Source organism: Sparus aurata, chromosome 9 (assembly GCF_900880675.1).
Source record: "Sparus aurata chromosome 9, fSpaAur1.1, whole genome shotgun sequence".
Classification (NCBI taxonomy): Eukaryota; Metazoa; Chordata; class Actinopteri; order Spariformes; family Sparidae; genus Sparus; species Sparus aurata.
Genome location: NC_044195.1, coordinates 19598178 through 19611031, shown reverse-complemented (window position 1 = coordinate 19611031; position 12854 = coordinate 19598178). Strand labels below are relative to the sequence as shown.

General features: G+C 40.5%; 1 protein-coding gene across 3 annotated transcripts in view; it reads right to left on the bottom strand.

Moving 5' to 3' along the window:
• stk39 (serine threonine kinase 39) overlaps positions 1-12854 on the bottom strand; it is a 32312-nt gene that overhangs the window by 2741 nt on the left and 16717 nt on the right. For 2 of the 3 annotated variants that reach the window (XM_030429110.1, XM_030429112.1), the window contains 5 exons: positions 12538-12594; positions 10925-10986; positions 3933-3985; positions 3669-3737; positions 3250-3314 (listed from right to left, as the gene is read on the bottom strand). In XM_030429110.1, coding sequence (XP_030284970.1) covers positions 3250-3314; positions 3669-3737; positions 3933-3985; positions 10925-10986; positions 12538-12594 — 306 coding nt within the window. The remainder of the gene's footprint in view (positions 1-3249; positions 3315-3668; positions 3738-3932; positions 3986-10924; positions 10987-12537; positions 12595-12854) is intronic. The other variant, XM_030429111.1, reaches the window with a different exon arrangement.

Genomic DNA, 12854 nt, shown 5'->3' with positions numbered 1-12854 from the left:
CACCGACTGTGAGCCGGGCCCTATCACACAGCATCTTTGCCCAGCCTCTGTACTCCTGTGGCTGAATGGGAACAAAGCCCTGCAGCCAGGCTGCAAAATCAGATAGGAAGCCTTCCCAAAGGGGAGCGGAGGCTTTTAGAGCAGCAACATTCTGCCCATAATTTAAAATACGAGCAGTCACGTATTGGGTGTAATGCTCATTGAGGCTCCTGCTATGTTTGGGTGTCCAGTGCATCATCACTAAACTGAACAGCTCCCAGTGACAAAACACAATATTTAATTCGCTGACAGTTCATCCTTCAGGTGCCTGATGTCAGGCATATTTTGAGGCTACTCATGTAGTCTACAACACAGGCAGGTTAGATTTGTGTTCCTTGAAAACCAGAGGGTTTGTCTTTTTCATTCCGCTCTCGTCCTGGGGACAAACTAATGTGCTGGCCTCTAACTATTCATACCTGATCGAAAAAAGAAACAATCCATCTCTCTGGAGGTCTGAGAGCTCTGTCTGATCAACACAGAGGAACCGATGATGAATGAAAACACTGAGTCTATAGTGACCTCTTGTTCAGTTTAGTCATAAAGCTGTTCCTGTGCAACCCACACCATAAATTGTCTACATAAAGTGTTACAAACGGTTCCCCTAGCAAGGGCAATTATTCTCCCTTCCTTGGGTTTTGTGACACTGCCCTCGTAACTCTTTGCTCAGAAAGGCAGTTTTAACACAGTCTGCAGTGGAGCGCAGTTAACATATGGAAATGAGAGCATGTCCATATATCTACTAGTTGCGCCCATTGTGCACTGACCGCCCTCAGCCCCGACTCTCCAGAGACCGGTCCACCTGCAACACTCAGAAGCTGCTGATGAAGCAAACGTGGCAGAAAAGGTCACTTTGTGAAGCACTGTGACCCGAAGCACAGATGCTGTTTACACATAAACACAGAAAGGTCAACAAAAAAGCACAATTTACATTTTTTTTTTTTTGTCCGACATTAGCGTGTCTTTTTTTCACAAATGTCGGTGTCCCTTTAATAGTCATGCAAAGGTGGCTTCTTAAAGTGGCACATATGAAACATGCACTTAGTCTTCATCCCTCCTCTCCTCTGCTGCAGCTCACATGCAGACCTCCTATAAACATTACTCTACTCAAAATCAGTGACCCACAGGTGAACTGTTGAGCAAACCAAACAGCAGCCAGCCGTTCGATTATGACTTAACAAGATGCATCCCAGATAGGAAGAAAGAAAGAAAGAAAGAAAGAAAGGAAGCTTCCTGTTGGTTACATGTACGCTTCAGCAGACAAAAGAAAAACATGACAAAAATAGATATTGGATGGTGCTCAGTATTGGAAGATACTCAATATAATTTTTTTTTTTAAATCTTTAAAATCCCTGAGGCAGAAGTGCCATCGCAGCCTTTTTGTCTTTTTGTTGAAGCTCCTGCCAGGAAATAGAAGCTAGTTTATGAGTGGACACACATCAAAATGTCCACCTACACAAACCCTATATAAACAGTATATCTGTATTTAAACATGCAGCGATAACTTTAGATACAGTTTAGTGTGCATTTCGTCTTATTTTTTAAAGGAACAAATGATACACATTTTATATTCATATTAAAGGGCATAAACATTTTAGTGTTTCATCTTATCAGGGTTTTCTTGTCATATCAACTCTCAACTGAAGTGATGGAGTCGGACGTTTGATTCAAATCCCTTCCTCGAATGATTAAATAGAAAGGGGGTAAAAGTTTGTTAAAGGAGTCATCACCCGGAAATCGCAATTTCTCTCGTTAAATCATGCATATTGGTGTTGGACCTCTATTGAAACTTGCCTGAAAAGCTGGAGTTTGAAAGCGGCTTATTTTTTTCGCTTTGGCTGTTTTTCCGAACAGGAAAAGCGCACAGTAGTACGCGTTCCTAAAGCACGAGATTTTGACTCTGCTCCTGTGGTGACGTTACCACAGGAGGCTACTTGCATAAGCATCGGCTCACAGCCGTCCTCAGCCAGAGTGAGCACGCCGAATCTGCTTATTTCTCTGTCATTTTCACGCCACACATCGTGACCGCCAGCATTAAAACTCAGGTCTTGCATGTAAAACACGAGTGTGAAAAGTAAGAAGGGAAAAAAAAAGAATTTACCATTCAGAGACGTCCTGCTGTAAGCGTGTCTCGTCCACCGTCTCTGCCTCTTCACTCTCCCGTTTGGTTTCCGACTCCGGCTCGTACATAAATGTCTGAATTCCGTAAGGTTCGTCATTTAGTGTGTGCGCCATGACAGGGGTCTGTTTATGTCTTGGAGTCCGTGTGTGCATGCAGGCTCGCCCCCCATTCTGGCGCTGTCCTTCCTGCGGCCAATCAACGCGCGCCTCATTACATATCAATACAATGCACATCCGGACCGGTCAAAACCTCGCACATAATCTCGCGTGAGAAAGTCGCGGTATGAAAAAGTGTCAAAACATTCTCTCTGTTTGTTTTTTTTTTTGTTTTTTTTTCTAATACGTTTTAAGAATTGATCCAAAGCGATCCAAGAGGGACTGGATATGTAAACACCAGGTGATGACTCCTTTAAGGCATCTAGTCTGATTAAAATTTCTTCACAAAAACTACATAATGCACCTTAAAAGTCTTATCTGAATTCATTCTGATGTCTCTGCAACGCACTTTGAATTACGTTCTGCCTGAATGGTGCCATAAATAAACTTGTCTTGCTTAGTTATTTTTGTTTACCTGCAACTTGTGAAGGAAAGAACAAAAAAGTAAAAAAATAAATAAATAAATAAAAAAGAATTATGAAAGTATAACTTACTGACCAACAGTTTATATCCTAAATATAATATGAGCCCTCTGCTGTGTCGTTACTAACAATATATTTAGTATGGAACAGTCTCTCAGCTGCAGTGTTAGTACCACAGAAACGGTCTTATCCAATTTTCTGAAGATGAATTACAAGACACTGCAGCAGCTTCTGGACTGTGTTGCGCTTTTTTCATTCCGTCAACATACCTTTTTTTTTTTTTTTTTTTTTAACAACCTACCGAAAGAGGGCGAGAATCTAGTTATATCTCCCCCGCCGACACAACGTTCTTTTAACGCTGAAGCTATTTGGACTGTTTTTGCTGCCTTCCTAATAACTCCGGCTCTAACATCCCTCACTGAGCCTTTCATCAGCAGGCTGTTTACGGCGGCACATTGTCGGCCAAGACCGACCCGGGAGGGTGTGATCAACATCAATCATCTGGAAAACTCACCAGCTTAAAGGTCAATACTTTGTAGGTAGTTGGGTCATCTACAATCTTCTGAAGGTTAGCAGCAACTGTAACGCAGAGGGCAGACAACAACAACATGCTCAAATAATATCAAACGACCTTTCAGTACGTGTTGCACAACACTATACAATATGTCTAGTGGCAATATCAAGTTCCCATTTTAGACTATATGAAGGTAATTGTAATCATTTCAAAATCAGATGCAGTGTGCTTAGAAAATATGAGTTATTTCTATCAATTGTAGTTATGTCAGGTTCTACGGAGCAGAGTGAATAAGTGCCCATCTTTGCATTTTCTAGTAAGAGCCCGATACCATCTAAGTGATGTGTTATGGCTCATGGGCTCAGATGAGTACCAACTCAGACAACATAATTTAACAGAATAAAGAGGTGGAACATTACCAATAACAACATCGTGCCCGTTGACCAGGCCGGCAGAGAACAGTTCCTGGGAAACGCCATCAGCAGTGTCTTGAGAGGGAAGAACATGACAAATACTGGGCCTGAAACATTCCACTTAGCAGGTAATTGTGTTAGATATTGAATTAGATACTGTCAACAGTGCAAACACGGCCATTACCCATTACACGCAAACAATACACATCGCCTGAAGATGTTATCACAAGAGGAGCAGCACTTTCATATCCGCACAGACAGGGCTCTTACCTCGGCCAGGAGTGAATTCAAACCGGATGTCATTCAGCTCTTTTCTGGAGTTCCTGTAAGAGCAGACATAAGGATGTTGAGCCTGAAATGTCACAATTAAATTTGTTGCAGCAAGGGGCCACATTTAAAGGAACAATAGACAACAACGCAGTAGAAAAACAGGTATAAGACTGTCGTCCATCATCAGCTGATCAAATTTTGGAAAATATAACGTTCAGATGATATGTCATCGTCAAGCAGCAAAATTGATTTAGAGGCATGTTTTTGATCCCCTGACAAATGTTAGTCTGATCTTCACTCTCCTTAAAACTCAGTTTTCGGTCTCCACCAACTCCCGGTCCAACTGCTAAATGCTCTACTATGTTTAGTAGCTAGACACTAACCTGTGTGCTAGGTAACAATACACTTGATTTTTTTTTCAGCATTTTTGCTGAAAAAGGTGCTAACAGGTGTGAACTCATTACCTTCTTGTAGCAGGAAAACCAAAAAAAGAAGCTGAAAGGCCTTAAAAAAAAACCTTAACATGACAAACTATTCCAAGTGGTATTATTGTCAGCAACGCTGTCACAAACACAACCATATCGTTTCTGTTTTCCTCACAGTCGCTACTACCTGCAACACAGGACAAAATCTGATTTTATTCATTCATTTAGTCTACAATGGAGGCTGAATGAGTTTATTCATCACACACAATCAAACAATGTACAGTGTTGTGAAACTTGTCATTTGCATGAGAGCAGTGGGCAGCCAAGTGTAGACTGCTCAGGGACCAACTCCAGATCTAAGACAGTGACTTGGATAAGTCGACCAGAGTAACCTGATTTACATTTTGATGGTGGGGGGAAACTGGAGCACTTGGAGAAAAACCCACACAAGCGCAGGATTCAAACCTGGAAACAGAGGAACCGTACGGGCAAAATGGAGACGTGAAAGCAGATAGAAATGGTGCCAGGCTGCCAGCAAGACTTAATTTTTCCCAGGAGATTTCGTGCCCGGTGGCAGGCAAAATGACATGGTAAGAGCGAGATTTAGAGGAAACTAATCTAAATGTACAATCAACATTTACTTCCTAATAATACATTAAAGCAAAAAACTTGTCTAGTGCCAGCTAAGTCTAAGTAACTATCCAATTAACTAACATTAATTGGGTAAGTTGTGTGGGGAAAACGTGCCATAGCAGTGGATGAAGGCACTATAATGAGTGTGCAGAGGACGTGGTTTTCATCACGCATGAAAGGTAACAGCTGTCCGACTGCTTCTTCTGCATGCCAACATCTGCTGCATGCACTGAGATATACAGATTACTGAAGAACTGAGAGGTCTACATGAAGAACTGCATAAAATGTTGTCACCTGCTGTGTAAATCCAGTTTTCTTTTCATTAACAAAACGTGCCCTCCAGCCTCTTTGCAGCCTTAACCTGCCTTCATTTGCATCACCTGCATTAGAAATCTGTCTTTAAAAATTGGAGCGTGACAGGGGGAGTAGCCGGCTGCCGATAAAAGCACGACCCATCAGAGCGACCCCAAAAGACGTGTTGCAGGAGAGGATTAATTTGGTCTGTAGTCTTGTTTAAATAAATCACACGGCCAGCCCACGACCCTTGTTTCAGATGAGATTGGAGCCATAATTCAACACACATCTGCAACGAGTTTGTTAGCAGCAGATCTATACATAACAGTGGGCGTGAGGATTTACTATTAGCTCAGCTGTGAGTCAGCTCAACTTTTTTTTTCTAATTTTGGAGAGTTAAAATCTGGTGGAGCAGATGGATGTAAACAACGTCTCTATTCCCAGCAGTGGAAGCTGAGGCCGCACGCTGCCAAGGCAAGGCTACACCTTTGTCAGAGAATTATAACCCTGCCCAAAAAAGATTGGGTCTAAAATCTGCCTCCTCTTAGGAAAACCAACAGTGTTTAGAAAAGCGCTCTGCAAGACGACGTCAGGAGGATTAGCCACATATAGAGGGCTGAACCCTGTCATGACGTGTGAGGGTTTCAGCCCTCTGAAGATTTAGAGTTGTTCACAGTTCAACAACAGAACGATTAGAATTCCACCCACCAACCCTCCCTTTATTTCTGACACATTGTGAACTAACTTGCGCATGTGAGATGGCTGTGTCATCCCACGGGACAATGGCAGGTTTATGAAACTAAGATAGAGTGTAATCCATAAGTGAGCAGACCGCTTTCAGAATAGTATAGACAGGTCTGTGGCAAACATAATGATGACGGGCTGAGAATTTTTTTTTTTTTAAATGTCTCCACCTGACACCTGGTGATGTCTGTCAGTAAAGTCCTGCTGTTGGCTGTCACAGAGGTTACTGACAGTGGAGCTTAGTAGTTATTTTTAGGTAAGAAAAATGTAGATATTTGAAAGAAAATGCAACATATTGTGATGCAAAAGCCAAGAGACAGTGCCCTGCTGAGACTACATGGTTTTATTCTAAATGTTATGTCAGATAGACAGAGAGGCAGGGTTTTTTTTAATTCACAATGTCTGAGAACACCAGTCAATTTTTGCATTTGTTTTGAATGTAATACCATTTTTTCCATTGCAAATGATAATCTCAGCTTAACAATTTGAGTGGAGAGTTAAACCTTTAAAGATGTGCATGAATATCAGAATATCATAGTGTATCCCCCCCTTTGCTTTAAAGGAGACATATTCTGCTCATTTTCAGGTTCATAATTTTATTTTGGGCTACTACTAGAATAGGTTTACATGCTTTAAGGCTCAAACACACATCAGCATCATACTGTCCAGGGCTGCAGCACCGTATTCCCTCTTTGTTTGAAACACTCTGTTTTAGCTCCTGTCTCTTTAAGAGCATTGAATACCCAGTCTGCTCCGTCCGATTGGTCAGCTCACACACGCTTCAGCCAGCTCCACTAACAACATGAGCAGCGGTGTTAAAGTTAGTTCTTACATGCCAAACTAGCCTCTAGGCATAAACTGTGCAAATTTATGACACGTCAATGTGATGTCACAGAATCAAAGGCAGGACTACTGACAAGGTGTTTGAGGAGCAGTGTTTTCTGTAGGTAAAAGGGAGCCTCAGTGGGTGTGGACTTTTTTAACTTTCAAAAACTTTATCATGCACAAGAACCTATATAAAATACTGAACAAAAGAAAAAAAATTGGTATAGGTAATAGGTTGCCTTTAATGACAGCATAAACTCAAGCTGGCAAACTCAGGCTGGCATTGACGTTTGTACAAAACCTGATGATCCTGTCATAATGAAACTAACATCCTCAAACCTTGATTATTTCCATGTTTACATTAAAATATTGAGGATGTTCAATGTGGTCCCAGACATTTGGACCCTGCTGTGAGGTGAAAGTCTACTGCTATGTCTGAAAAAGTTCATGACTTGATGGCACATAAAATGAAAAGGGCAACCGATCTTATATGCTTATTAAAAAAAAATGAGATCCAGGTTTCAGATGTAAAATAAAAATATATAGCACTTGTTAAAATATTACAAGGGCTGAACCTGGTAACACTTTATTTTACAGGTCCATAATTTCCTGATAATTTGAATACTTTCCTGGAAGAAACCATGTTATCTTTGATTAATTGTGAGGACATTAACACTGTGTCCCGTCTCTAGACTTTCAATTAATTAATTCTAACTAATTGCTTCCATAACCTTGAGAGTGTTTTAGTCTGTGAACAGCCGGTCAGCTTAACAATATGGGGAATTTGCCGGCAGGCGAACTCACAATTCAACAAATATGGAAACTCCAGCTTCCAAATTTAGAAGACCATTTAAATTCCCATGTTACCTGTAATAAGCACCAAATTATTAAAAATAAAAAATAAAAAAATAAAAAAATGTGCGAGTCAATTATTACCAATTTAGCCTAAATGAATGTCAGAAAATTTGGGGGAAATACCAGCCACAATTCCCAGGGTCAAAGGTGACATCTTCAAATTGTTTTGGTCGACAAACAAAGTTTACCTAATAGGTGAAGGGGACAGTGATTTCCTCATTATCATACTAGCGACAATTTATTTATGCTACTGTATGTGTATCGAAAAAGACACCAAGACAGGCAGGTAGAAAAACAAAAGATGATGAAGTATGCTGTAGTCTAAATAACCTAAATTGGCAGGCAGCACATACAGAAGAAACAGGCAGGGAAATCCCGCTTCAGGCTTATGGGTCTCAAAAAATGTAGGTAGAAGACATTCCAGACGATACCGTGACATTTGTCAACATCTAGTTACCCTTTATGAAGAAGAACCTTTAGAGGGAAATGTCACCTCTCGACTGAACTGCTCAGTGAAATCAATTTGCATCTGTGCTGTTTTGGCTAATTTAAGCTCCAATGACATTGCACCAACAGCAGGCATATTGTGCAAGTCCGAACTTCCCCTTCAAACTGCTGACAACACTGTTCTCAAGAGACCTCAGTGCCTTTGTAAAAAAAAAAAAAAAAGGAAAAGAAAAAAAAGAAAAGAGATTGAATGAGCTCCAAACAAAATGTTGACAAAAATCCAATCATGCTGCTGCGGCTCCCCTGTCTGTGCTGCTCGGGGATCATATTGCAATAAACTCGTGCTAATCAGTTAAACCGCCTTATTAGTTGAGAAGGGAGACCAATTAGCTGTTTATTTCGCTCTCTCAAACTCAATTACTTTCATGCGTTCACTATTTAATCTTTCACAAATTCTCTTGGACCATCAATCTTTAAAATTAGGGGGGGTTTTATTGTTGTGTTTTCCGCCATATGTTTGCACAGTATTCCACACCTGGTGACACGATTCCAGTTTTTAAAGAAGCAATTTTCTTTGAATTTACGCCGAAGTCGAGCGGAAAACATCTCGCATTGCTATTCCAGACAAATCTTTCACTTAATCACCCTACTTCTCATGCGGCGCCACACTACTTGTGCCCGTAAATATATCTTATTCTGCCCCGAAAACATAGGACCACAGCCAAAAAAAATCCCTAAATGTGAATGCAGCCTCTCATCTTATAAAAAACCCCTCCGTGCTGATTCACTTTAGAAACACACCAGCCAAATCCGACTCAACAATGAAGAAAAAGTCAGAGGCAAATAGCTCAGAAAATGCTCTTTCGCAGTTATTTTTCGAAATCAAGCACAATGACTGATCTTGATGACAACATCTGTTGTTCGCATGGAGATAACTCTGTTGACGCCCTCAGATTCAGCATTTGAGGGATAAATTGTGCACAAAGGGGTGCTCGATGTTATCCACCCTTTACAAGGCTCCACATATCTTGCTGCTGCATCAAATATAATATAATGTCCTGTCATCCGTTTCCAGCTTAGGGAATATAAACCGTCATACAAAAGTCCCATCGTTAACACATTCATACTGACGGGCGTGTCACATGAAATGGTTTTGGTAATCTAGCAGGGCGTATATGAGCATTAGAAACCCTCAAAAAAAAAAAAAAAAAAGATGCCATCACACTTTATGGACTTACATCTAAGAGCGCATCCATCACACGTCTGCATCTCTAATACTGAATATTCTGGCTGACATATCAGAGAGGCGACCTGACAGCCTAATCCTGGGATCATGTTAAACACAGTGAAGGCATTTCACCGTAGAAATTAATTCATTCGCCACACGACCCTGCTTTGACACTTTTTTTACAAGCTTGTAACCAGGAAAGGCAGTTTTTTTTACATTTAATAAGCGCTGCGATGGAAGTTGATGCTGTAATTGTACTATTATTAACCACATCTGTGTGTTAAACAGCAGAACCAAAAAAATAATAATACAAGCCCGAACCATTGAAAACCGCCAATTTATTTTAATCACCAGGTTAGAATGATGTCTCTGCTGTTGCATCCTGACCGCTGTTTTGTTACTGAGTGTGGAATAAAATGGCTGTGCTGGACGCCTGGGGAGGGACCTTCAGATGTCTGTTCAACCAAGAGTGTGCTCTGAAACCAGCTCATCAGGGAGCTACAAGCAGACTTTCAACTGTCCAAAAATGCATCATATTCTGTCTGTTGCTGCATCCCTTTCTCGTTTTCTCTCTCAGTCTGTTTGCATACTGAGAGGGAAAAGGTAAATATGGTGTATATGATCTACTGATCAACTTAACCTCAAATGTTGGCTGAATCACAAGCCTTCAAGATGTGTTCATGAGCAGCAATGTCTGAAAATGCTACAGCAAGAAGAAAAGGCTGCTATGAAAGGAGGGGAGCAGATTGTGGAGCACAGCCAGCGAACCAATGGAGTGTGACACCCTCCTCGCTATGACACCACCGGTGAGACGAAGGGAGGTGAAGGGATCCATGGCAATGCCAGATCCCCTGTATAGCAGGCAAACATCACTAGTTGTTTTAATAGCCGGCATATTTAAGACAAAGTGAAGAGATGACATGGTTTGTGAATCTGCTGTGTATTTCTGTTGTTACCGCATTAGGCTTATCTTCAGGTTCACACCTTTACTCTGTGTGTTTACTGGAAATTATTTACATGCTTTGATGTTCAATAAACACCTTATTTTTCTCAAAATGTCCATTGCTGCAGCACCTCTATTCATCCTCTGTCTGAACGCTTCATTTGTTATGTGTTACTGATTAAGCCCAATCTGCTAAGATTGGTCACCTCTCACAGGCCTGAGCAGGTACTGCCCACCATGTTTTCACATCAGCTCTGTCATGCTTGTAACCACAGTCATACTGGGGGCGTGGCTGAGGGTCTTGACCATAAAGTTGTGACATCATAACCTTACAGAAGTCCTGACGGCTCGTTTAAAGTCACAGTTTCTGGACACAGGCTGCGTGAATCTCTCCTTGGATTGAGCATTTTGTTAGTTTAGCAGTTTTCATATAGCACCTAGACCTGCCTCATAATCAAACAGACCTGGAAATCTCACTTTCAATTATATGGGAACTTTAATCTGCTTTTAAAGCTTCTATTGCCACGTGGGACTTAAGAAATATCTCATATTACAGCAGACGATAGAGGAAAACATCTGAAAGAAACTTCTCTCTCACCTTAGCCGTAGTACCATGTTCACAGCTCCTTGAATGTACGGTGAATCTTCGTACGGTTCGACCTGCATGAGAAAACATCGGATGATCGTGAACTCATTTTAAATTTAAGAGATCGGACAAGCAAAAATGTTTTCTGTGAAAAAGAAGCTTTGCACACAGCTTGTAGCGCAGCGATGTCAACATATAGTCAGAAAATATAAACCACAACTGTGTGCAGCAGTGAACGCACACTCTTGGATCTCTTGATGCAGAGAGTTCAATAATCAGACCCAATTCACAACATGTGGGTTTCCATTCTAAGCTTGGCTAATTCTTCAGTTTGGGCGAAAATTAGCAACGATGATGGAGGTAAATTCATTTATTTAACTTATTATCGATCAGGTAACACTTTATAATAACCATCATTATTAAAAGGCAAATGTATAGTTCATAAAACATTAGTTAATAGTTATTTCTCTGTTAACAAACAAAACAAAAACTTTAAATAAATATTTCATTGGATGTGTGTTCTCTTGATTTTGCTATTTTTGTCATACTTGAGGATTTACATAAATTCATCGCAAAAGTAACACTTTGTATTAATTTCAAAAAATAGTAAACAAACAGTAACTTGCTGACATAAACTGTAAAATTACAGCAAAACACAGTTATCCTACTTTAATATACTAAATTCCAACATATGGTAATATGTTGTCAAAATAAATTACAGTAGATGCTGACATCCAGCCTACCAGCACTGCACTGTTATTTTACAAAGAAATTCTGTACAGTGTTCTGTGTAGATCATCTATAAACATTGTTTGGATCAGAACTTTACAACTGTTTAATAAATGGTTTATAAAGTGCTTCATAGTTTGCTGATGGTGAAATAACTATTAGCTAAACTTTAATTTACTTTCATTTCAACATTTATTAATGATAGCTATTATAAAGCGTTACCTAAATCTCATATAGATTTTAAATGCATCAGTATCTATCTATTAATCGTTGTGTGATCGCACCCTCTTAATTGGACTTGGGTTGAATCATGATGTGCCTGGCGACACCCTGTCTTGTATGGTTTATCTTTTCTGAAAAATGTCTTCCATTTATTGCAGCTCTAGGGAAAGTTGTATGGAAAAAGAAAAAGGAGCAATACATAAAGGTGCACTGTATTAGGATCCATCACCGTTATCACTTCCATCTTGAAAATGGACTCTTTCTGCGGCAAAAAAAAAAAAAAAAAAAGGACACTAAAGGGTAAGAAATGACGGCTGAGTAGCTGTCAGAGTTAATTCCTTACCGGAGCACAAGACTGCACCTCAAACTGCTTTGGCTCATTTTCAAAATGACAATGGCTTTAGAAAATAGGTTGTAATGGCAGTGATTCTTTAGATGAGATACACCCAGGCACTGAGCCGGCACTGTCAGGCAGACAGCCATTTACTCTGAGTTATTACCGCTGCGAGCATCCAGGAGCTGCAGGACGCCGACACTCACACATCCGCCCACCGATGCACATGCACGGACAGATGCACACATGTACAGAATGCAGAAGCGCACACAGATAATCAGTGCGGCATCAAGGTCATTGAATCATGACAAATTAGTGCTGCCGCTGCCGAATCCCTCACCTGGGGATGCTGAATAGACAAGCCTTCAATAGGGACATTGTTGGCATTCTCCTCATTCTGGGAGGAACAAAACAAGAGGCAGAATTGTGCAAATGCTATTACATCGATGCTAAATATCAAATCAGAGCTCATCTTACAAAGACAACACAAGCATGTCATTCAAAACGATCACTGAGGAGCAATTAGTCGTCCCAGTCAGACAGCTTAAGAACAGTTGCTCCGGCTGTTTTGATTAAACTGCGTAAAAAAAATTTGGTTTGGTAAAATTAAAATTCATAATTGAGTTTGTGATTCTTACACAAGCTTCATACCAAGAA